The following is a 27,243-nucleotide window of genomic DNA, read 5'->3' on the forward strand; positions in this document are numbered from 1 at the left end:
GCTTTGTCTTTGCTACCCTAGTTTATGGTGTAATAGGTTATAAATTTTGTTAATTACTCCCTCAATCAAGGAGCACCAGTTGGACACGAATCAACTGAGACACCAATTGGGCACGAATCACCCGATGATCCAATTTGCAAAAAAAATCAGTTAACTCTCCATACTATTCAGAAAGAGACATGTCGCTTTGTTTGGCAGTGAAAACTTTTTTATTCAAAGTGAAAACTTATAATTCATCACTTCCATCATAGAAGGCCTTTGATAATGCACTCCAAATTTCTTGAGCGGTGGGTGAGCGTAAGTAACACTTCATAATTTCTGGACTCATGGACATTAACAACCATCTCTTCACCTTTTGATTCTTAGCATACCATTTTTCATATCCATCTTCTGATTCTTTTGGTGGATTTGTCTTACCTTGAATGTAGGAAAGTTTTTCCCGTTCGACAATATGCATCTCTACGAGTTGTGACCAAACGTCATAGTTTGATTTAGTTAAACCTGGATTAAAAGTACCTTCAGATTGAAAAACAATGGTATTTTTTTCACTCATTTTTTTTTATCGCGAAGGAGAGGCAATGGTTGGCCTTACTGAAAAAATATCCAGGATTTCAATTCTATGGCTATGATACCATCTTCAAATTGATGAATGATAGTTTTTCATTGATTATTTCATTCGTTCATGTACAAAGTATATATAGAGGGTAATCACCATTCTAAGAATGGGAAAGAATGATACAATGAAGGAATGATATAAGGAAAGAACAACTAATATCCTAATATCTCAACTTTCCTAATATCTAAACATTCCTAATATCTCAACAAAATGTAGAGCAAAAATTAATATTAGAATCCTTGGGAGTAAAATTGGTTTAGAATGGCTATGTCTATTTATCCTTCACACAGTCACATTTTTTAGCACGAAAAATAGGATCTAAATCAAGCAAAAATTAATATGTTGGACTTTTAATAAGTCAGAATAATTTTTAAAAATAAATTGAAACTTGATATTAACTTAGTTAGTATTATAATTTATTAAACCAAAATTGGTTTAAAAGGATTATGTTAGTTTTTTTTTTTTTAACACAGCCATATTTTTTTTTAACCTTTTTATATGGGAAATTGGCTCAAAATCAAACAAGATAGAGAGTGTTTGTTTTTTTTTTTTTTTTATAACTTTTTACTAAAAATAATTTACTTTTAGACTTTAAAATTATTTGTTTTTCTACTTTTTCTCGACTAATCATAAATTTTTTACTAAATAAAAAAAATCAAAATATTATTTTTTTAAATAGAAAAAGTAACATATTGATAACTTTTTACTTTTTAATGCTTAATAGAAATAAAATATTACAAAAATAAATAATCTAATACTTAATATTATTAAGTACTATTTAGTTTTAAGTTCTATTTAGAATTAAGTAAAAAAAAAAAAAAACAAACACAACCTTAATGCATTAAGCTCTTTAACAAGCTAAGTAATTTTTAAAAATATTTAAAAACAAAAAAAGTGTCGATTATTATAAAAAGTTTTCAAGCAAATTGATCCAAAATATCTTGTTAATAAGTGGGAAATAAGAACATACATATAATAGAAAATATAGGATTTTTACATATTTAAAAAAAATTATAATGGTTTTTATAATTCATTTTAAATAATATATTATAACCATTATTATTTTCTATAATATTATTAACCATTATAATTTTGTAAAATATTATTATTTATTTAAAAAAATACAATTTACAGCTTTATTAAAAAAATAATATTCATCTTTTATCATTTCTACTAAAATATTATCACTCCTTTTTAGCAAAAAAAAGTTATATCATTTGTTTTTGTTATCAATTTTACTATTCACATAAGATTTTTAAACATATTATAAAAAGTAAAAAAAAAAAATTGAAAAGACAAGAATATAGTTAGATTTGTAAAGTTGGTGAGAATGGTAGTTTTGTAATAAAGATCAAGTTACTATTCAACAATAAGAAATATTAAAATTACGTTTGGTTCTCAAAATGTGTAAGCTCATATTTCATGTGAGATAAATTTGGGAACAAATCTTGTGTATGAGCTACACTCACATCATATGCTTTCATATAAGATACAATATCACTCATACCAATAACCTCGACAATATTTTCAACAATTAATCTTCTGGATAATTTTGAAGGTTGCTTCAATCAAAACCCTTTTACGACTTCATCCATTCCAATGCTAATTGACCTTAATTCTTCAATTAGAATGTTAGCAGATTTGGATTTTTGCTTCTTCATTTCCATAATTGACTTTGATATAAAATCGGATATATTTATAAATGGGAAAGATGTTTTAGTTGTGCACTTCTTTTAAACAAAAGATTTTTGAATGGTTGACATTGACTCCATGCTTAAGTTATCTTAAAAGGATTGAATCATTAACATCCAAATTTTGCTTCATCGCCCATTGAAGTTGCCCTTCTTTTGTATCTACAAGTCACAAGTTTCTTATAAAAAGCGAGCAGTTCTAGTAAGATTTGTAATATGAATACCTTTACGCTTTGCCGAGATATAAGGCGCCATTCTAGGATTCCATTTCCTAGTACCATGACCAAAATGAACTCCTGCTTCCATCATCTCTTCCAAATTGATGTTCCAATATCTTCTTTTATTTCTCCACACATTTATGAGAGAAAAAAAAAAAGTTACCCCAAAATAAATAATTGTTCCGATGGAACCTTCTCTTATACCGGAGATTGGCCGTTGATACACGATCCAAGCCATTAATTCTTTTCTATTCGTTTTTATCTTTATTACTATTACCAAATCAAATACCAGACCAAATACAGATAGTTAAAAGAATGAATCTGCTCTTAGGAATCATTAAATCCCATAAATGATTGTTCTGATGTATCATGGAAATTCTTTGAACTGCAAGAATCAAATAATTCTCTGTGGTGGAACAAAATATCTCTCATTTCCCTCTCGAATAAATTATTCTTTTTGGTTTCCATTTCCAAAGGGATGTTGTTATGTTGCCTTGAACGGTGCAATGGGTATCATCCCCCTAGAACGACGTTTTCTTTTAGACCTTTCATCCAATTGATACGACCCCACATAGCAGCTTTTGCTAAAACTTGAGCAGTTTCTTGAAAACTCGCCTTGGATATGAAACTTTGGGTATTCAGAGATGCTTTCATAGCTTCTTTGAAAGCACGCCCCATTCGTTCCGCTCGCAACAATCCAATTAGTTCTCCGGGCGAAAAAACATTAGACATTCCATCTTCTGAAACCAACACTTTTGATGTTATTTGACGTACAATAATTTCTATATGCCTATTATGGATCTGAACCCCCTGGGATCGATAAACCTTTTGGATCTTATTAACTAAAGAGATATGACTTTGCGCTATAGTTAGCTTAACACCAATGAAGAATCCCCAATGAATTCTAAGAATTCTTGTTATATGCTTGTTCCAACCCTCAACTCTCTTTTCTAGGTTCATCAATATGGAATCAATCGAACGAACTTCTAACACTTGTTTCACTTTTGGAAGACCCTGCGTTATATCACCAGATCTTGATTTCTTATATATATAAATGTAACTAATGTATCTTATTCGTAAAGGATTTCCTCATAATGTCCATGAACAATTGCTCCTAGAATAGCCAAATAAGGCTTAGTTGATCCTATTACTATAGAGTCAACTTGAACAATTAGAACTTGACTTGATTTTAGGTGTGGTATGTTTTTGGTTATACATGCATTTTCACAAATAAACTATATGACACTAATTATTGTGGATGTCTCTTCACAATAATTTTATGATGGAGAAAATACCAATTCAAATTGAATGGATTCAAAATGATGTTACTGCATGGATCGGGATTATAAGTTATCCCATTTTCATCCATTAAATAATATTTAAGTGTTTGAAAAGTCTGTTTAAAATTGTCAAGTTGGAAATATTTAGTTACCAAGATATGATTATGAGTTATTAAATGGTAAAATGAATAAAAATTCGTAATTTGAAGGGCTGTTCCTAAAGGACCCAACGAATTCCTAATTGGAATTGGGGTATCTTTTTTAATTGATTCTTTTATCACATTGTGATATTTTACATCGTTGAATGGACCCATTCGAGAACAATTGGATGATGACAAAATTATCAAAGATTGGCATTCCTTATTTCTATTTAATAACGTACGAATAGTTCCTTGATTTTTTTTTTGTCTTTGTCTAAGTAATTGTTGAATCCTTTCCTTCGGATAAATGGAATAAAACGGATTGATATTGGTGTGATCTGATCCATTATCAGCGATCAATCCTGAACTTGACGGATCATTCCTTTTTCCGGTATATGAAATATAGGATTTCACTAAGTTAATTGTTAGGAAATCTCGAATCAGACCATTTGTCCTTACTTCCATAAAGGAAGCATGGGTCTTTTCGATAGGAGAACTTTTTTTTTCTTGGTACCAATTCAATACTAAACAAGTCCGAACTAATTGAATACTTGTATCAGAAATTCCCCGAATCGGTTTGCCATTTCCATAAAGGATATAATTGACAACTTGAAGGTGCATATTATCCCTTTCCTGCAACAGATCCTGAGGGAAAAGTGTTGCTAAATTTATACCGTCCGCTATTTCATATGTGACTACGGGTCGAACCAAAACAAAATACTTTTTCTTGGTAGGTGTGATCCCTTGGACATAGATCCAATTTTTCAATTTTTTTGATTCCTTGGAATTTTTTTTTCTCGTTCCTGGTGGTATCAAGATGCCGATGTGTCGGGATATCTTATTTGTCTCTCCAGGAAACTGGATATCTCCAGAAAAGATTTTAAGTTCAATCCTTTTTTTTTTTCTCTCCACTCGGACCAATCCACTTACTCGGCTTCTTGTATTTAAAGTGATTCGTGTATCTACTCCAATGATACTATTGTTCCGTACCATTATGGAAGCAGATCCGGGTAAAATATGCACTTCCTCGGGAATGAAAAAAAATCGATCTACTTTCATTTGGTATTTTGGCTTAAATTCTTTGACTCCTCGATATTCAATCAAATCCTCTTTTTTAACGATTGAATGCGCCTCTATAGTCCCATATTTAGTAATTCCTGAGCTGTTTCTTCTGTATCGAGGATCGTCGAAATAAGCAAGAATACTATTTCTACGGAAAATACCATTTATAGGTATTTCAATCGAGATACCTGAAGGGGGCATTAGTTCTTTCTCTCCTTCTTGAATCGATTGGAATGGAATGATGAATCTATTTCTTCGCCTCTTTGCCAATAAATCAGAATTCTCGTGTAGAATGGCAGGATCTATGAGATTATAACGACCAGTATATATGATTCGATTAAGTTCTGAATAAGCAGGAATCCTACCTTCTTTTTTACCAGAAAGATCAGAACTAAAGAATTCGTGTATCACTTGATCATTAGTCACTGAGGGGTTAGAAATATATCTTCGTTCGACAGAAAGAGAACGAACGCTCATTTGATCTTGATCCTTGTGGATCGAAAAAGGGACTATACTGAATCTGCATGAACCCCCAGATAATATCCATAAATGACTTGTCTTTGGTAATAGATGAACATTACCATATGTAAATTCAGGTGCATGGTACACATCGGTACTCCAATGCATTTCTCCCTCTGAGTCAGAATAAATATGTTTTCGAACCCTTTCCTTAAAATTTAAAGTGTATGTTCCTGCACGAATCTCAGCAATCACTTGTTCTGATTCTACATATTGATCATTTTGAACTAGAAGAAAACTTTTTGGGGGAATATTCACGTTATGTATAATTCCTTCACTCTCAATAGTTACATACAAGTCTATATAACATAGAAAAGCAGGATGTCCATGACGTGTACGTGTGGGATGAACCCAATCTTCATTGAATTTTATTTTTCCATTAGAAGGGGCTCGTACATGCTCTGCAGTACCCCCAGTGAATACTCCGCCGGTATGAAAAGTTCTTAATGTTAGTTGAGTACCCGGTTCTCCAATAGATTGCCCCGCAATAATACCTACAGCTTCTCCCAATTCGACCAGGTCGCCATGAGTAGGACTCCGACCATAACATAGTCGACAGATCCAAGATGTGCTCTTACAAGTAAAGGGGGTTCGAATCGATATTGTCTGTGCTTGAAAGGTTATGAATCGATTGACAAGCCCAATCCCAATATCTTGATTTCGAATGGCGATGCATCGTGGGCCCATATATATATCGTCTGCTAATACACGACCAATTAATGTTTGAATAAAAATTCTTTCCGGTATCATCCCATTTCGAGGACTCACAGAAATACCTCGGATAGTGCCACAATCTGTTCTACGTACAACAATGTGTTGAACTACTTCAACAAGTCTACGCGTGAGATATCCAGCATCTGATGTTCGTACAGCAGTATCTACAACCCCCTTGCGGGCTCCGTAGCAAGAAATTATATATTCTGTTAAAGAGAGCCCCTCACGTAAATTGCTTTGAATGGGTAAATCAATCATTTGTCCTTGGGGATTTGACATTAATCCTCTCATACTTACTAATTGGTGTACCTGAGATACATTTTTTCTAACTCCTGAAAAAAGACATTATATGAACTGGATTAAAGAGGTCAGTCATCCTAAAATTAGTATTCATTTCTTGTCGCAAATGTTCACTTGTAGCATACTAGATCTCAATGGATTGGTGTAATTTTTCTACCACATGTACATTCCCATAATGATGGTGTTTTTCCAAAATCAAACTTTGTTGTTCAGCATCTTGCACTAGCCATCCCTTAGAAGGTATTGGTAAAAGATCATCAATTCCTAATGACATGGATGTAGCAGTGACTTACTCGAAACCCAGACTCTTTACTTGATCCAGGATGTGTGTTGTATATGTCATTCCGAAGTGATCTATTAATCTGTTACATCCATAATGACTTATATACATATAAAATATGAAACCCACCCTAAAAATGAAATAAAAAATAAATGAATATTTTTGGGGAATGCTCAGGAGTAAAGAAACTTCTTTTTATGTTTTAAGAAAAAGAAAATCTTATCTAGCGAATCTTCAATTTGAATCGGGAATTCTGTGTACAAATACAAGTGGTCCATATGCATCTGATCATATATGTATTACCATTATGTATTACAATAAATAAGGAGGATTTTAAATGCGAGATCTAAAAACATATCTTTCCACGGCACCGGTACTAAGTACTATATGGTTCGGGTCCTTAGCAGGTCTATTGATAGAGATTAATCGTTTATTCCCGGATGCGTTGACATTCCCTTTTTTTAATTAACATGAGAAGGGGTGAAGAATATTAGAGATACAATCAAATATCTGTGACTAATTCCTTTCCCCCTCCTCTTTTTTTCTCTTTTTTAGAATTTTATAAGGGACGAGTAAGAGAAAGAATAAAAGTGGATTTAACCTCAGCGAAACTCGGGTTCAGACTCGAATCAAATTAAGAATAGAGGGAAAACGTAAATGTAAATGTTGGTCTAGTGCAAGAGTATCATACAAGATCCTTAAATTAAATACTGTACTGCGATTAGAAATATAGTTATAGTTAGAAATCATTGTATTACTTATTATTTACTATTACTCTATTGATATTGATTACAACGAAATCCTTCATATCATAATTGGATTTTGAGTTAGCAACTTCTATTTTTTTTCCTTACTTTCTTCGAATTGAAAATAAAAGACTTGAATGAATAAAAAAAAAACAAAGGAAGTTCATGGCCAAGAGTAAAGATGCTTGAATAAGGGTTCTTTTGGAATGTACTAGTTGTTTACAAGACGATGTTAATAAGGAATAAACAGACATTTCCAGATATATTATTGAAAAAAATCGACACAATACGCTCGATCTATTGGAATTGCAAAAATTTTGTCCCTATTGTTATAAACATAGGATTCATGGGGAGATAAAAAAAAATAGATCGAACCGAGGACCTGTGTATCACATTTCCAAGGAATAGCAAAAATAATATAGTATATAATATTATATAATATATATAACATATATTTAAATAGAAATAAACCAAATCCTATTTCTGAATTCTAATTCATTTTTGATCCGAACGAAATAGGATTTTCGGGATAAGGAATAAACAAACCATGGATAAATCCAAGCGACCTTTTCTTAAATCCAAGCGATCTTTTCGTAGGCGTTTGCCCCCGATCCAATCGGGGGATCGAATTGATTATAGAAACATGAGTTTAATTAGTCGATTTATTAGTGAACAAGGAAAAATATTATCTAGACGAGTGAATAGATTGACTTTGAAACAACAACGATTAATTACTATTGCTATAAAACAAGCTCGTATTTTATCTTCGTTACCTTTTCTTAATAATGAGAAACAATTTGAAAGAACCGAGTCGACCGCTAGAACTACTGGTCTTAGAACCAGAAATAAATAGGCTTACTCTTCAATTGAATCGAAATTCCAATTCGAACTCAAACGCAGATTTGATGTTTTGTTCGAAAAATCTAAGAATCGAGATTTGATTGTTGTGTTGTAAGAAACAAAAATAATCGGGGAAGAAGAAGAAATCCTTTTTTTTTTTTATTGAACATATTCCTTCATTTTGACGACTTTATCATATTTTATCATACTAATTTAGAATCTACCTTCCCGGAGTTCATTCTCCGGGGAACTCCATTTATTTAAATCATTAAATCATTCCGGTGAATTCTTTACAATCTCTTTATTTTATGATCTCATTGGAAATCATATAAAGACAATTCCTATTGGATATAGCTATTTGTGCAAGTATTTTACGATTAAGAAGTAACTGCCTCTTGTACAGATCGTGTATAAATCTACTATAACTATAGGATGCCCCATTCTCGTGAATTACTGCATTTATCCGAGTGATCCACAAACGACGAAAATCTCTCTTTTGCCGATCTCTATCCCGATGAGTCGAAACCAAAGCTCTGATTTTCTGTTGAGTAATAGTTCGAGTAAGTCTTGAATGGGCTCCTCGAAAGCTTGATGTAAATAAACGAATTTTTGTTCTACGTCTACGAGCTATATATCCTCGTCTAGTTCTGGTCATTGAATAAATGAAACTTTGATGAATAACTAATTGATTTCCTTTCTTTCAGTTATCCTTGTACCCTTTCCTGGTCTATTAATAACAAAGCGGATTCTTCCAATGTATAAAATAAAAATTCCAATGGCTTTTGCTACTATAACCTTCCCGACCACGATTTTTTTTTCTTTTTTCTATGCATTTCACCTCGAAATAAGAAATAGTATTGATACTAGGTATCAAAAACATAGTAAATTAACTAAAAAAGTAGTCAATTTGAAATTAAATGGATAAAGAAATAGTGGGTTCCATCGTTTCTATGGTTACTTCTTAAACGGTGAGGTCCTTTCTATACACCGGAGCTCCTTCCTTCATTTAATAAATCTTATTGGTAACTTGTACAGTTCACACTCTTTGGCTCTACCCATGAATTATCCAGTAATAGGTCTTTCACAATGAGATCTACCTATACAGTAACGGTATTTAATTATGAAGGTTAGCTAAGTAGCTGACCCTGTTAGTCCGTTCTTGCAAGAGTGGGAGCCCAATCTTTCTGCTGATTTTCCCCGCTTAATGGATAACCCTTTTGCCAATGGGGAATTGCTTATTATCTTAAATTTAGGTGATTGTATTTGCACCGACGGAAACCATAAATTTCATACACAATACACAATAGGGGAATATGATAGATCTTTTTTTTTTTAGTTTAGATAGTGAATGGAGTTCTTCCATTCTATTCACTGGTACTGATCATTGATACTGGAAAAGTTGTTTTTCGTCCCAGTCCATGATCTGAACAAGTCGCACATACACCCTAGTACATGTTCCTTAGTGCTTTCCTATTGTTTGGTATTTTTAAAGGAGAATGGACAACTTGTCATAACTCCTAATAAGCTTGTATCTAAGTTGAAATGCTCTTGAATTTGCAAAGACAATTTTAATATTATAATAAACAAAATATTAATAGAACTCCATGAGTTAGATAGATGAAAACAACCCAAAAATAGGAATAGGAAATAATTAATAGTTCATCTTGATTAGAAAAGCCCACACATCTATAATAGCTTTAACCATATGTATAGATTGAGTAAAACCAAATCCACTACCACTTTGTAAAACTCCTTGGCCAGCATTAAGGTTCTCTTCTCTTTTTCAAAGTCTTCTTTATATTCTTTATGTGTTCATGAGTTTATATAGGGGACAGGAACCTTTTGGAACCTTTTGAAGACATACACTAGTGGAGGAGTGTGGAAGGTTCTCTATGAGCTTAGAAAAAGCCTAAGTCCAAGACAATAAGCCATCTTTATGAAAACCCCCAATCTTTTGCCCTTTTATGCATATACCCCATCAACCAATTGACCAAAATATTATCCATTCCATCCATCCAAGTCATGATCTTTTCATTTAGGCTATGTTTGGTTCCCGGAAAATACAAAGGAAAGAAAAAAAATGCTAAGGAAAATGATTTTCTCATGTTTAGTTGTGCTATGAAAAATATTAAAGAAAATCAAATATAATTAAAACTAATTAAAAACTTATGTATTTTTAAATTATTTAATCTTTATATTGATAAGTTAAAATAAATAAAATGAATTTGAAGTAACAAAAAAATAATTTATTAACTTTTAATCTATTTTTTTATTTTCCTTCACTTTTTCTTTCCTTCTACTTTTCCTTTGTATTTTCTTTCCCTCGCATTTTCCTTCAAATTTTCCGGGAACCAAACATAGCCTTACAGTTTTGTTCCATTCAGAGGATTCACTATGTTCTATCTGAAACAACAAAGACTATAAAACTTCAAATACTAAATGGCAATATCATCACTGAAACACAGACAAAATTGTGCTAATAAATAGCTTGAGGACCCGAGAACAAATTCCATATTTGCTGTTAAGATTGGTCTAAAATGGGAAGTAGCCTTGTTGTTTCATTTTCCTGCCTATATATACATGCATGAATGCATTAGGCTCATTTGCTTTTGTTTGTACAAGTCCCAAAAGCATGCGGTTTCTGTGTGGAATGATGTGATGATGAGAATATTTGTGTAACAATTATGCACTTTTCCAACAATTAAATCTCAGAATTAAACCAACAACAAACCCATCTCATTGAAGCAATAAAAAATGAAAGGGCCAAAATGGGATACATTTGAAGAGAAATATAGAGCAAATTTGAGGCATACAATCATGAACCATGCCTACAGCAAATATCAAAGAAAACAATGAGAGAGAGAGAGAGAGAGAGAGAGAGAGAGAGAGAGAGAGAGAGATGCAACAAGATTGCAATCAAGTTAAAGGGAAACAACAGTGTACCCATATGAGAAAAGGCATTTAGAAGGCAACCACACGTACAAATATCACAATTAACTGCCAAGATTTCATGGCAAATGGGTAAAACTGTTGGGTTTTTCCTCATGTAGAAGACCCAAATTAAGAGCCCAAAATTTAAGCCTCTTAGGCCTTTATATAAAAGGGCTAGAAAAAGAATTTTTTTCTTCTTCTTCTTCCAATTTTTCGCAACCACCGGAGGCAGGAGAAAAGAGAGAGAAAGGGGAGAACCACCATTTTGAAGTTAGAGAGAAAAATTCAGTTTTTTTCTTCACTACCCATATTTCATCAAAGGTCCGATCCCGCTTCGTCTGTGGGCTGATCGACCTGAAATTTGGAGGAGAGGTTCGTGACTCATTAATCTTCATTCTAAACGGTGGAAATCGGATTTGGAGATCCGAACGGTCGTCTTTTAGTCCAAGAACAAAGCCTCTGTTTTGATGCGTTTTCTATCCGGACAGTTTTGATTATGAACTCCGACCAAGGTTAATCTGTGATTTGATTGAACTGTTTTTTGGAAAGCACGTTCAAAACTCATTGGTCTTCATTCTGAACGGTGGAGATTGAATTTGGAGTTATGAAAAGTTATATTTTAGTCCGAGAACAATGGTGTGTTTGGTAAAATCTCTCCATTGTTTTTATGCAAAGTTGTTGAAATTGTCAAGATCAATTTGTCTTGAGATATGGTTAATGTATACCTCTAGTTTTACCTAGAGAGAATTGTGTAACCCATTAATTATATTAGTAGAGTTTTTAAGTGGCCTAAGAGTCCCGTGGTTTTTACTTCTCATATTGGAGAAGGTTTTCCACGCTAAAATTATTGGTGTTCTTACACTTGTTGATTGGGTGAATTCTTGTTGCTCTATTTGATTGATTCATATTAGGTTCTCACAAGAGGGGATAAAACCTGGTTGTGCATTCTTTGTGTTTATCCCATAAAAAACTTCATACATCATAAATATTCTGAATTTCAAATTCAAGATCCAACATAAATTTCAGTGATAGGGCCTAATACAATTTGGGTTGTGTCTTTACAATTCAAAACAGGAATCCATTCACAATACTCTTTTTTTTTTTAATTTGTTCTCTTTCCTAAACTTTCTATGTAACCAACCAGAGTCCGTATTAAATAATACAATATGAAAGACCAGAAAACATTTGAGTGATCTTCACAAAAACACAAGATCCACAATTTCCTTTTGCTTTCCCTCAGCTTTCCCAAAAAAGGGAATTCATTAATTTTCACTAACCAAAACAATATAAGGAACTTAAAGTTTGCATATTATGATAAAGCACATAAACCTGTACTCGGTTGAGCTTAATACAACCATTCATCTTAGTTGAGCTAAGATCATATCCATCTGTACTTTATCCCAAAGTTTCTCAGCAACCAAATGGACAGTCAATGTTCAACAGCACAACAAACAAATAAACAAAACCAGAAAGCATATCGTCAGGTCAGTTGGATCAAACTGTGACATCATGGCATTATAAATATTTGGTTATTGTTAGTAATAACGAAAAATAACTAGAAATGAATAAAATTACAAAGGAAAGAAAAATACAGTTTTCCAAAATTTTTCAACATTTTCCTAATTTATTAACCAAAAACTGAGACATAGCAGTAAGGGCTTGTCAAGGGGAAAACATAAAGCAATTCAATGAAAGGCATGGCTATATAAATGAACAAGACTATGGAGGCAGAAGTGTTAATAGGAGGGCCCTACTGCTAATCCAATTGTTGGTTTCTTAAACATCCACTCATTTATTGATATCTTCATTGCCTATTATCAATGTCTAGTGAGCATCAATATCTACAAAAATTTTCCTCCATTTTCTGCTCAATAAAATGTATCCCAATTTAGAATCACGATTCCACTAAGCATTAACTCTAATGGCAGAACCATGGAAAGATGTTAACACCCCTTGAATTTGAAAACATGCATGAACACAACCTTCCAACATGGAGTATATCAGAAACAAACACTGAGTAAGAATCAAACAATTTCATCTCCATTGGCTAGAATCAGAACTAAACAGTTTACATCTCAGATTTCTCATACTGGCATTTAAGTTTTCCAAAACCATACCAAAACCCAAATAATTAATCACAAATAAGAACAACAATAAAATTAATAGATGAGATCTTTTCTAACTCATACCTGATCTGAGGCTATGTGTTCCTGCACGTAGGTGGATTTTCAAAAGCACTGGAAGGTGGCCGGAATAATGGTAGGAAGAAATATTTTCAGGCTCTACTCTACTCCTTATTAGGAATTCAAACACACACTGAGGAAAACTTGAGAGTTCTGTGGCTTCAAACCCAGAACCCAATACTGTAAAGACTGAATCCCCTTAGAGATGCTGCTCATTTTTATCTTATTTTAAAGAGAAAAATAGAATGAGAAAGAAAAAACCTTAGGGAAAGAATAAAAGGAACATGAAAAACAACACTGTTAACTTATTACTAGAAAGGTTGCAAAGTACACGGGCATGCAAACATAAGCTTCTTTTATTAAACTTCAGCAGGACTTGGGATCTTCCACAAGCACATTTCAAACTAATGCTCATCCTTGCCTGAGTAATAATGGCGAAAAACACAGGAGAAGTCCTTGGCTTCATGACCCTCCTTGCAAAGCTCCACATATCTGATAATAGGAATTCAGTTCATTAGCAGACTGATACTTTAAGATAACATATTATAATTTTATTATAGTATGTCTAAGCTTTTAACTATTGTTTTGTTGCCTGAGACAATATGTTCATTGTAATTCATTGTTTTCAGTGAGAAGTTAAAAGGGTCAGGGAAAATCAATATGGCAAAACTAACCTTTTGGTAGGAAGCTAGAATTTTCAAATGGATGATCATAACAATTCAAGCGACTTCTATCAAAGCTTCAAAATTACTCTTCAGATATTAAGCATGAGGATTTCAGAAGATTAAAAAGTTATTATTGTTAAAGAATCCATGATTCAACCCATGGGAATTGTCATGCCTGATTTTGTCCAAGACCTAGGACTCAACCCATGAACCCATAGCCCATGGTCCAGTCCATGATACATAGGAGAACAGGATCAGTGATGGAAAGGAACAAAATTAATGGCCATGTAACAGGAAACAGGACATATCCTCCATGCAGAACACAACAGTAGCCCAAGAATATATTAGCCATTGAGTCAGAGTTACTCTATTATATGAAAGTTTATTCCTAGTAAAGTGTATGGGAGTGGAGCATTTTCAAAATATCATCTTCATTGGTTATCCGGTAATGAACTTGTGTTTTCACTGGTCAAATAGTCCAGATGATATTATAAAATCATTCAACATAAATTTCACAATTATCCATCAAATGACGGCTCTTTTCTTAGTACAACTTCAACAGCATCCTTAGTACACTCTGGTTTATATCAGTGTACCCACTCAGTTCAACAAACAGATGCTGAAACAGCAAATATTTTAGAGGTTGGATCATATGAGTGCAAATGAACTTACATCTCTTTTGCTTGGGATGTCAATGGGCATGTGAGGCCGGTCTCTTTGGCTGATTCTGCAGCAAGGTTTAAGTCTTTAGCCTGCATTAGAAAGAAAATGACAAAAAAGAAAAACACCATCATCATCCATACTCATTGTTTGTATATTGAACCAAAGATTTGTACTGGAGAAAATAAAATACAGCTTGTCAGGCATGTTTTATGGAGCAGCAGGAAAGATGAGCAACAGTAGAGTAAATTATAGGATCCAAATGTAGAATAACCATGAGTGTGTGTGAGAGAGAAGCTGTAACTATTGCTAGAAAAAGGTAATCATTGTGAATAATAACCTCTTCCCACTACTTGTATTAACACCACTTATGTCAATTCTTTGAAAATACTCTGTTACCTTTGACATCTTTATTTGAGGAGGAACTGTGACGGCTAATTTTGGAAGAATGAAGGTTACACAAGTGGACATGCTTGCATTTAAAGAATACTACCCCTCCCCTGAAACACTCCCTTTAAAATTACCAAGGCTACCCCTCCCGTAGCTTTGCAAGAGTACGGGTTACATTCCATGTATAATGTCATGGTCTTGGTTAGCAAAACCTTTAGGCTATGTTTAGTTGGCACGATATAACATGGGATAGGATAAGACATTAGATAAATATATCTCATCCCACGTTTGGTTGGCAATAGAAGAAAATAAATTATCTCCTCACTTATCATATCCGATGTTCAAACAAACATAGGATGAGATATATCATCCAACCTTATGATAGCAAGTATATTACTTATGCATAAGATATGTTAATTATAAGTTGAGATATGCTAGATACAGATCCCGTATATCATAAATTTATTCTTCTTATTAATTTTTTTTTCTATGTGTTTATTTACTTATTTTGCAAAACAAAAAATTCTGAGTCAAAAATTATAAATTTGTAGATAAAAAAGAAGAATTAAGAAAATACATTTTACAATATTAATATATGTATTACTTAATATATACAAATTATTTTTATACATTGAATAAAGTAATATAACTTTTTTTTTTATTTCAAAATTTTAAATATTTGAATCATGAATATTAATAATAAACAAATAAATAATTACTTACTAAATTTTAACTTGAAGAAAATTTTCCAAATAATACAAAAGATATTTAAATTTTTTAATATCAAATATTGGAGTGCAATATAATTTTTATTTTAAACAAATATCCAAAATTAAAATATAATATGAATATAAATGTTTTTCATTTCATTTTTCTTACAAACCAAATATAAGCATGGCATAACATATTTGATTAGAAATAATATCCAAGGATATCATATTTCATTGGAAATGATATCCTAGGATATACATATTGTATCCTAGGATATACATATCCTATCCCATCTAGCCAACTAAACATAGCCATAGGTTTAACGTATCGCTCCGTAGTCTAAATTCTAACCGGTGCCTAAACCCCATTCCACCTCCATCAATCAAAATATGATCATTGGTAAACACTATACATCCTATAATATCTTCCTGAATATGCCAAGCAAGTATCCACGACCAATCTAAAACAAAGAAAGATTAAAAGCTCACTGTCAATCCTTCATGTAAGCCTATTATAATGTAAATTTACTAGTCTCTTCTCCATTTATTCTCATGCTAGTTATTGCTCCATCATATATGTTCTATATCTCATTAACATGTCAGCTTGACACTCCTATATTTATTAAAATCCACCACATGATCTCCTCAAGAAATGATTTAATGAGTCTGTGTTACAAAATCTCCTAAACAATAAAGAAGCTTCCATCACCAGTCTTCTTCACGCCAAATTGTTTTTCCATATCATCCATTCATGTCTTAAGTTTCGCTTAATTCTTCCGGAAGTTTATAGGCCTGACAGCACCATATAGTTGGTACAGCATTGACTGTAAATGTCATTCCTATACATAGGTATCAGAGTGCTTTTCATTTATTCATCACAGATCTTCTTCGTCTTAATGATGTTGTAATCTAGTTAGCTAAGCAAACTAAACCATCTCATCACCACATTCCTAAGCCTCAACCACTCTATTCGTAAAGACACAATATCGGGTAATATTTTACATAGTTTCTACACCATCAGTTAGGAATTACATATCTGTGTATTCCTCACTTTTGACCTAGACATTTTGTACCATGTTATCATCAATATTTGAACTCTGACTAAATTAACTAACCAGTGCTACCACCTCTTGACAATTGACACAAGATAACAAGTAAATATCTGTGTTACATTGTGCAATATGGATCTATAATTCATCACACAGAATAAATGAAAATAAACATCAGGATGATTGAAATACTCTTATTTCATCAGTTAGAAGCCACAAGACACATTAATGGTTCATCATAAAATGGTTATTTCTCAAATATTATAAGCAAAGAAAATGATTCTAGAAGCAAAATAGGAGAACCTGCTTACCATAAGCTTAGTTGCAAATCCACCAACATAATTCCTTGAAGAGGGCACCCCTTCCATCACTCCAGGAACTGGATTATAACTGTCACTGTAATGTATAGCATGCTCTTAGTATAATTAAAACATATTTAAACCATCAAGATCTGAATGAAACTATCACATGAGCAAAGTCATTTTATTCATTTTAAACTTTTAGTGAATGAGCAAATATTTTTTATACAATCTGCATTGGACTTTCCTCTCATGTTGCTGAAATAAAGGTCCCTAGGCTATTGCTGGAACATGGTCAATTGAAGGCTATGGACTTGATATGGAAAAATTGATGATGGCACTTGATTTCTAAGTTGTCAGAAATGTGGGAAGACATTGGCTCTTTGTTTTCCTTTGTTTTACATCCAACACTACAACATTGGTCACTTAAGATGGCCCTCTAACATAAACGTGGTCACAAACTCATCATGGGTGGTTAGAGAATCTGGCTTGTACATTTTTTTACCTTTAAGTGCAACTGGAAGAAAACAAATCTCGTCCAATTGGAACTATCAAATGTTGTGAAAAGGTCAGAGGTTAAAGAGGTATTGAATACCTACTCCAACAGCGAGCGCTTGAAGAATTGAATATCTTTGCTAGGGTACCAGCGGCAATTCCTAGAGACTGACCAAGAGCAAAGGCTTCGGACACTCCAAGCATGCTGACAGCCATCGCCAAATTGTTGCAGATCTTTGCTGCCTAAATAACATATCCACCCAAGGAATGAAGTAGTAGGCAAAAATTCACATATTTAGAATTAATCACCAGTTCTAAAATGATCAGGAGAGATATTAGTTACTATACATGTAGGAGTAGAAAAAGGAAATATTGAAGCAAGATTAAGGATGAATACAGTTGGAAAAGATGTTTATAAGCATATATTACACCAAAACTTTCTTACAATTCTTTATCTATCCAACATACAAAAGTAGCATCATCTCAAGTATGGAGGTAAATCCTCCAAAGACAAAACTGAAGATCCGCATTGAAGACCAAGGATTCAAGTATGTCAGTTGCATTGCAAGGATACAAAAATACTAGGTTTATTCAGGGAAGCCATATAATGTCCAAGCAGAACATGACATCCTTGCTGTAAAAACCAACTTATACATTGGTGTTTGTTTTCATAGGGGAAGAATAATGAAAGAGAAAAATCTTAGATTAAATTAGGGCATTCTTACATCCCGGACCAAGCGCATGCAATATAAGCGACTTTCCAAGTTACAGGTAATAAAGAATTTCTTAACATAGCAGTTCCACATGAATCAGACTGTAGATGAAGACTTGTCAAGCCAATTTATGAATCCAAACTACATTGATTGTCAGAGTTAAATATATTCACTGTTTTTTAACACTCAGTTGGAAATGTTATGAATACCCAATTGAAATATTTTTGCGCTCCAATGCTTATGAAATGTGGTTTCATGTATGAATGGCACCAATCTCTGATTGATGACTAATTTGTTGTATGATGTTAGCATTAGATTTCAATAGATTATCGCTAAATCATATATTCATTTTAAAACAGCACAAATTCAAATTTTGATTCTGCCAAGAAATATGGAAATACATCGGTCAGAGGTAAACCATCACCTACTACAGCCTACAGATGCATTTAAAAATAATGATAATTCAGCTTCATAGTTTCAAAGGAACATCTTCAGTGTATTAAAACTGTTTAGAATACATTATGTCACATCCCGACCATGCGCAGCAAAAGACACGAATCTACATGACAACATGAATCCCTTTTCTTCATCAAGTTCTAATTACTTCTCCAAATAACTAAAAAAAAAAAATTAAACGGGGAAAAATTCTTTAGCTTGAGGAGTGTATGAGAACTTACTGAACCATTTCCTGCTCCACCGCAATAGATTGTATTTTTACCCATGGAGAGGAATAAGGGTTTTGCAGCCAGATAAGCTTCCTCTGATCCACCAACCTGGAAGAAAAGCCATCTTTTGTTCATAAGTTGATTGAAAAGGACAAAGGAAGCAAACTGCTTGAGGATGTCAACTGAGACAAACTTCAATTATTTGGCATGTACTGAGTCATTACTTAATATAACTCAAACAAACCTGTAGTGCCCCAATCGTCCAAAATAAACAAGTTTGAGAAGGCTGGAAGGCTAATAAAATATAGGTAACTACCATGGATCAGGTTCAGATTTTAATTTCCAGCCTAATTCTTAAAGAATGAGATGCGGTTCAACAATTTTGGTCCTTACCTGAAAGTGATCTATTTCAATCCCTACATCCATTTAAAAAGACTGACACAATCAGAGCAGTACTGATCTCTAGCATGGGATGGCACAAAGGAAACCAACTGCTTGAAATTGGACATTTTCTACACATGATAAAATGGAAAATCGTTGTATGTGATTGGGCATATAAGTTTTTTGGTTGTATAGTATGTTTTAAGTAAGCAATTCTTTTTTATTTTCTTATTTAACTCTATCCGGGTGAACTGCCAGCAATTGAATACCAAGACAGAGCTAAAAGGAAATACAAGAACAAGAATGGCTGGGAAGGGGTCTAGTTTATGTGCTCCCACAGCATTAAAAGGGAAAATGAAGGCCTCTCATCAAATTTAATCTAACTAACCAGAACTAAGCCTGCATCCAATCATTCATTCCTAGAAGAACATTTGAACCATATAAGCATACCCTATGACCAAAGAAGTCATTTTCCATCCATAGTTAAAATCTCTATTTCAACGAGCAAATACATGGTTCTTCCATCATAATGGACCAGTCAAACTGGAAGATATCTATATCCATTTATTTTGGCGGACAATGCGGAAAGATACCATGAAAGTAAGTGTCCCAGTTTCTGCAGCAAGAACACCTCCAGATACAGGGGCATCCAAAATTATGGGAGTCTCCCAGATATCTGCATAAAGTGTATGTAGTTAATTTATAGAACTGCAAAAGAATGAAGTCCAACATATCCACAAAGTCTATAGGCATTGCACACCAGGTAAAAATCATATGATGAACCTTTAGACAATCATATCTGGTAGTCCATTGTACTGATACTTAAGGTGGCCCACTGATCCAGTGGTTCATTACCATGCATATAACTTGAAGGAAATTTGCATTAAAGGCATATGACAAAAACCTCAAAGGAAAGAACACGAGGTACAGTTACATGTTAATGCAGGATGCATAGGAAGACTACGGATGTAATTTGGCCTTTGATTCGTTTATTTATTAGTAGTAGATCATGGCATGTCCCCACACCCCATCCCCCTCCACAGACAATCATATCTGGTAGTCCATTGTACTGATACTATAAGGTGGCCCACTGATCCAGTGGTTCATTACCATGCATGTAACTTGAAGGAAACTTGCATTAAAGGCATATGATAAAAACCTCAAAGGAAAGAACACGAGGTACAGTTACATGTTAATGCAGGATGCATAGGAAGACTACGGATGTAATTTTGGCCTTTGATTCGTTTATTTTGAGGATATTCCTATTAGTAGTAGATCATGGCATGTTCCCACACCCCATCCCCCTCCACAGCCCACCGCCCCCCCTCCTCTTCTTCCCCCTTTTTACAACTGAGCAAATGAAATTTATTATTACAATCAATAATTATGTTGCTTATTTTGTACTAGAGCAACTCTCAGATTCCCTAGCCTTCTAGTCATTCTAATCTTCAATCACCTTCATTTTCAGCTTTTAAAGAAGATTGAGTGGGCTTTTGTACTTGGCAAAGGGGCTCTTGGCCTGTCTTTCTCAATTGGAAACACAGTTCTATTAAATAGTAAGTTAAAAATAATAATTTTAACCTAAGAAGGTTTTATGTAGAAGACTCAGAACCAAAACATCATAATTAAGATACTTTCCAAAACTAATTAAATCATATTAAACTGTGGGGAATATGATGAGCCACACTGCCAGTGATCCAATGTACTTACATGTGATTAAAACGCTTCAAATCATAATCTCCTATATTACCCTTCAAAAATATGGAGATTAATTTCCTATACTCCTCTCCCATAGACCTGGAGATTTTATGAAAACACTTTAAGCCCTTCAAAAAATATGTAGATTAATTTCCTATACTCCTGTCCCATAGACCTGGAGATTTTGTGAAAACACTATAGAGGTTTAACTGTCAACTGCCTTGCCTTGTATATGCATTCTCATTCAAAGTTGCTCCAGCTACTAGATTTTTCTGGCAGTAGTCACCTGGATGAAAAAATTGAAAACAAAGACATGCCTGTTATGGGCTATGAATGCGATGGTTTGTCTAACCTGGGCTTGTTTGAACTAAATATTCCTTTATTGACTATTTAGCTTGGGCTCGTGCAAGATTCTGAAATTTTTTTCCCTCTTTTTCTTCCAACTCCAAATGAACAATAAGTGTCTATGGATTGAAATCCATAGACATGATAGAATCATCCTCACAAGCAAAATTAACATTAAAAAAAATAGAAAATTAGAAAATCTAAAGCAGTGGACAAGAGAACATGAATAGCACTGAACCCAGGTTTGACCATCTCGCTTTAGTACCATGAAGACAAATAGAATTTCATTGAACACTAAGAGCCCATTTGGGAGTGATTCTTGGAGGGTTAAAGTGCTTTATAATGTTTAGAAATGTTTTTCTTGCAAAAATTATGCATTTGGAAAAGTTTTAATAATCACTTCTAAAAATTTTAAAAATCACTGAAAGTAATTTTTAGATTAGCACTTGGTAGTTTCTTCTTCCAAAAATCAATTTTTTGTTATGTAACTCATTACTAAAAACACTGCCAAAACTACCTTTGGAGCTTATATCCAAACACTATCTGATTGTTCATAAAGGCATTTTTTGGAGAACCTACTGACAAAAGTGGTGTAGACTAAAAGCATTTTTACCAGAATCACTCCCTAAATGGACCCAAATTTGATTGTAATTCACCTAAGAAGAATTTATAAGAAGACTTATAACTTCAACATAGAAAACAAGGCATTATCAAACCTGACCAACTCATATCTAAACCAAATCAGGGAAAATATGATGAAATATGTTGCCAGTGGTTCACTGTATCTTACATGTTTTTACAATATTTCAAATCCTAATCTCTAATATATATATTGATCATTGTATTTAGTTTTGCATACTAGGCTACGCCTGGCAGCTTCTAGTACATGTTTGGCAAGAAGGGCAATGGTTGCAGCTAGAGTATGACAATTTCTCGCTTAAAAGGAATTATGAAAAATTCTAAGAGTCCCGTCAAAATGACCCAAATTTTTTTTGCCTTTTTCTGGGAAACTGAAACAAAGTAATCTCAACATCCATTCTCTTGATCTAAACTCAGTGACACTAACAAAAAAACTCATCATAATCAACACTGTCGACACTCCAAAGGCAACCAATTTTTACAAACTCAATGTATATCTTGTCAATGCAATAAAGGTAAGAGCAAAGAAAATATGAAAATGGATAGACAACAGTGTGATTTCAATCGTAGTGACAGTTTATTACTGGTGCCTTTCTTTTCTGGGCTGCTACATTTGGCAGCCTTGTTAGTGCTGTATCTTCATTTTTCTTCTCTTCAATGAAATATTTGCTACCCAAAAAAAAAGGAAAGGGGAGTTACTGTTACCTTTCCTTTGTTTTAGGCCACAGTTAGACACTGCCACAGAAAGCCTTCTTGATGTCTGGGGATCAATTGTAGACGAATCTATGAACAACATTGGTCTTAGCAGATTCCCATCATGAATCAGACCATTTGGTCCAGTGTAAACATCCAATACCTATGTACATAAGACCAGTATGTTCATACAAGGATAGTGGCAGAGTAAAAGATAGCAGAAACTTTGGCCAAAAGGGTAAAAAATGGTAGTAAGAAATCCAAGTGTCCAGACCAAATAGAAATTTGAAACTGGTTGCAATTTGACAACACCAAAGCAGTCGCAAAGGTCTCCTAAAAACAGTATTAACTAGAACAAATGTTTCTTACGAGTTAGAAATCTCTCATCTTGGCACTATTTTGAACTATCAAGGAAATTTTCAGAGGACTTTGTTGCTCCTCTTTGATAATTGAATAACAAAGGTGCTTTCTCATAGTTTTCTTCTTGGTTATGTCTACTTTCATTTACACAAAAATTTTATTGCCTAATTTAATTCATGCCAACTTGGTACTGAAGCGGAATACTTTCACCTGAAAATTCAGAGCCAAATTTATCTACTGATTTTACCATCTATTAAATCTCAATGATGCATGAGTTTGGGTGTAGGTGCCAGATATGGACATGTGTCTAGGTTTCCAATCATTTACACCTACAAATTTTAGAATAGGGTATAGACACTTGGATAAAGAAATAATAAAAGGAAAAAAGAAAGAAAAACCAATTAACCATCAATAAAAAACAAAGAAATCTTTAATAAGAACTCTTCTTTTTATTTTATCCTAATTTTTTTTATCCCTAAATATTTTTATAGAAGTTCACTTCTAGTAGACTATTTTTTCAATGTAATTTATCTGCTAAGGAAGTTGAAAATAAAAATAAAAATTTATCAAAATCAAACAGAATCCAAAGCAAAATAGGAGCATACTATAAGGAACGCATATCCACACCCATTTGTGTCATGCCAACATAGGTACACTAGGTAAAGTTGAAGGATATAGGTACCATAACAGAATTCATATTTACTACTTGCAGCAATTTTGTATCATTGTAAGATCATAACTAAGATGGGACATGTCCACATACATTTTTTTTTCAACATTATCATTAATATTCAAGCAACATCAATGAATTAGAGGAACATGGTTCTAAAAGCTGAACCACACAAATCAAGCTTTTTTATCCTTCATGTGAGATTATATCATCAATTTCAAGTTTATCATAAATAAAACAACTAAAAAATTGGAAAACAATAAAAAGAAAAACAAAAGTATGCCTCAAGCATTTGTATCTCATATCTTAAAATGCACAATACAGAATGATGTGGTCAAATTTATACTTAATTATTAAACCTTTCTGAAAAATTTTAGCAACAAGTATATTCATTCAATCACATTGAAGATTTGTATTGTAGAAAACTTCTAAGGTAAGAATGTCGTAGGGAATTCCTAAAAGATACTGTTGTTGTTTGGGAAAAGACAGAGCTACAGGTAATCATTCATATCTATCTTGTGTACAATGAAGTGGTAAACAATTAGAAGAAAGAAAAACAGGTAAAAAATGACAATGGGCTTATGTCAAATGTAAGCATTAAACCCTTCTTGCAAACCACCATGGATAGGTTGTACTGATTAGATCATTTCAAGTTTGTGTTGTGTAGGAGTAAAAGTACTATAAAGATTTACTCAACCAAAAGATAACCAATTTAATAATTGCATTGAGATCCTTCAACAACTAGTTTATTAAGCAGGTAACACCATGAAATTTGAGTAACCCATTTAGTAAACAAGTAGGATTGGTCATGGGAGTATTAACATATGCAACCCACTGAACCATGCGTCAAGCCCACACAACTCTGACATCTTTAGCTTGTGCCTCAAGAACTACACAGATTGTAACTTGTTCTATCAAATAATTATCAAAGAAATAAGATAAAAACTATTTTGAATCATTGTTATAACCTTAATTTTTATTAAAATTTCAAAATCTGCACAAATTTATATGGGGTGAACATGTCATATTCTGGTGGGGCTGTAATCATGTCAACATGAAACCATAATCAAACTGTATCTAAGAAAAAGTTACGACTATATTTACTTCAACAATTAAAGAACTATTAGCAAGTCCTCTCATTTTATCACTATAGTGTAGGCAGGAACCATGGTTGGTAAGGATGAATAAATAGAGAGTTATATAATATATTCCTTTAATAGGTTTTATATGCAAACTTATTTTAACTCTTCTATTTAAATATTAAAATAATTTGAAAATGTATAAGTTTCTAACAAATTTTAATTATATTTGATTTTCTTTCATATTTTCCATAGTAAACCAAACATAAGAAAAATCATTTTTTGTAGCAATTTTTTTTCTTTTATTTGTAGTTTCTTGGAACCAAATATAGCATAAAAATAGTCTCTTTTTCCAATTTCTATGTATTGCTTCTACTTATTTATTTTCTAGTAGGAATATAATAAATATTTAGAACATTTTACTAATTTTGTCATATTTATATAGTTATCATATTAAGTGGGCCACACTTTATTTTTCTTGGTCCACCAATCAGATTTCTTTAAGATAAACAGATTCGTTTTCCAAAAAGGATAGAAAATATAGAGTTGGGGAGAACAAGAAGTTTTTTATCAAAGTTCTAGTACATAAGCAATATCAAGGCATAATGGATTCAAATGCTAGTCTTCGACGGGTTATAAATGGTGACAAGAACCATGAAGCCTATTCTGATTCCTTAAATTAAAAACATTCACAGCATGAAACTCCATGAGAAGTTTCCTCATATTTATTTAGCAAAGAAGTCCATAATAAGATCCAAAAAAATTCTAGTCAATAAAATGAAAAAGATGAAGCAAGCATCCCTAACTGGTTAGTATATTATAGAAAAGTATGGTAGGAAATCAAGCATGCAATTATAATGGAATAGAATTGACAAGCGAAGAAACAAGCTCAACAGAATCATAAACTCACATGGGAGGATGAAGGCAACATGGTAATTACAACATCACTTGTTTCTGCAATTTCAAAAGGAGTTTCTTTTGTGGGAACTCCCCGCTCTGCAAACATCCTCATGACTTCATGGTTTCTGAAAGAAACCAAAACCCCATGACATTCTTCACAGAAGAGACACACGAAGTACACTTTTCATGAAGGGGATTAATCTAATTAGAATTATCATCTAAATAAATAGGCTTCACTAATACAAAGAAGCAATTGTTTGGAATTCAAAGCAATAATTGAATTTGTTAAATGAAATTGAAAAAAACAATCTCAAGAGCTAATTTTAACATAATTGCACTAAAGAATAAATTTATTACATGTCATGAACTGCAACTTTATATCCAGCCTTAATTAGATTGTTCGCCATTCTGGAGCCCATATTTCCCAGCCCTATGAACCCAACATTCTGTGGCACATCAATGAATTGAAATGTATAAACAAACCCCTAAAGAAAGTGACGAAAAGAAAACACAAACGAGAAAAGAAAAGAAAAAACACAACATTTTCTAATTAATTACATTGAGAGAAAACATAAAGCAACAGTATCCATTGTTTGGACAGAGACCAAATCCATTTACCAAAGAAAGGGCAAAAACAGAAAACCGAAGAAAGTAACCATCAGTTTCATAACATACCCTATTAAAAAAAAAAAAAGACCTTGATTATGTGATTTTAATACCTGAAATGATAGAAATTCAATAGCCTCAGGGAAAGTTAACAAGGCTAACTGCACTTCCTCTTTCCCTGAATGCCATCACCTAGTTGGGGACCAAACAGTTGGAACCCACAGTTTCTTAGCAACCAAACACTATAACTGAGAATTTCTTAGCAATCAAACAGTATCAGCTGCTAATTTCTTAGCAACCAAACAGCACAAAAAAAAAAAAAAAAAGTTCAAAAAAGGCAGAAAACAAAACTAGCCCATCAATTTTCTCAGATACCCAACAGATAATTAGCCTAGTAAAGCTTGATTGTGTTGTTGCAGAGCAAAAAAGCATCCAAAAATAAGCAAGGAAAAAGAACGAAAGAAAGGAAGAAAAAGACACTGACCTCAAAGTGGGTTGAGGAGGTTGATGAATAGAATCTGTAGATGGAAGAAACAGACTTGTGTATACCAATAGAAAGAGGCAAGAGTGATCTTACTCTGGAAATCGCCATTACTGGCAGACTCTACAGTTGCAGAGAAAAGATAAGTCCAACAGTCTCCTACAGAATAATGCTGCACACAAACAAACATTTATGCAATAAATCTACATAAATTCGCATGCTTAT

General features: G+C 33.1%; 1 protein-coding gene across 3 annotated transcripts; it reads right to left on the minus strand.

Moving 5' to 3' along the window:
- Nucleotides 1–13,763: 13,763 nt before the first annotated feature.
- LOC117922860 (probable 3-hydroxyisobutyrate dehydrogenase, mitochondrial) lies at nucleotides 13,764–27,243 on the minus strand. Of its 3 annotated transcripts, XM_034841043.1 has the most exons (10): nucleotides 27,022–27,240; nucleotides 26,289–26,377; nucleotides 25,942–26,056; nucleotides 22,935–23,085; nucleotides 20,141–20,223; nucleotides 19,179–19,274; nucleotides 17,889–18,031; nucleotides 17,306–17,390; nucleotides 14,858–14,937; nucleotides 13,764–14,012 (listed from the first exon to the last, which is right to left on the minus strand). In XM_034841043.1, the coding sequence occupies exons 1-10, from the start codon at nucleotides 27,127–27,129 to the stop codon at nucleotides 13,925–13,927; spliced, it is 1,038 nt and encodes a 345-aa protein (XP_034696934.1). In that variant the 5' UTR covers nucleotides 27,130–27,240; the 3' UTR covers nucleotides 13,764–13,924. The 3 variants fall into 3 exon arrangements, with proteins under 3 accessions (XP_034696934.1, XP_034696937.1, XP_034696935.1); XM_034841046.1 differs by lacking the exon at nucleotides 26,289–26,377 and having other exon boundaries at nucleotides 27,022–27,104; XM_034841044.1 differs by lacking the exons at nucleotides 25,942–26,056; nucleotides 26,289–26,377 and having other exon boundaries at nucleotides 27,022–27,243.

This window comes from Vitis riparia, chromosome 10, assembly GCF_004353265.1.
Source record: "Vitis riparia cultivar Riparia Gloire de Montpellier isolate 1030 chromosome 10, EGFV_Vit.rip_1.0, whole genome shotgun sequence".
Taxonomy (NCBI): Eukaryota; Viridiplantae; Streptophyta; class Magnoliopsida; order Vitales; family Vitaceae; genus Vitis; species Vitis riparia.

What these genes read in the sequence shown, in the direction of transcription:
- LOC117922860 (XM_034841043.1), bottom strand. Translation starts at nt 27,129, where the DNA reads ATGGCGATTTCCAGAGTAAGATCACTCTTGCCTCTTTCTATTGGTATA. An exon ending in AAAGTTGCAGTTCATGACAT is followed by an intron (nt 26,057 to 26,288) that starts GTAATAAATTTA and finishes GGTTTCTTTCAG; the next exon opens with AAACCATGAAGTCATGAGGA. An exon ending in GTGGAGCAGGAAATGGTTCA is followed by an intron (nt 18,032 to 19,178) that starts GTAAGTTCTCAT and finishes TATGTTATTTAG; the next exon opens with GCAGCAAAGATCTGCAACAA.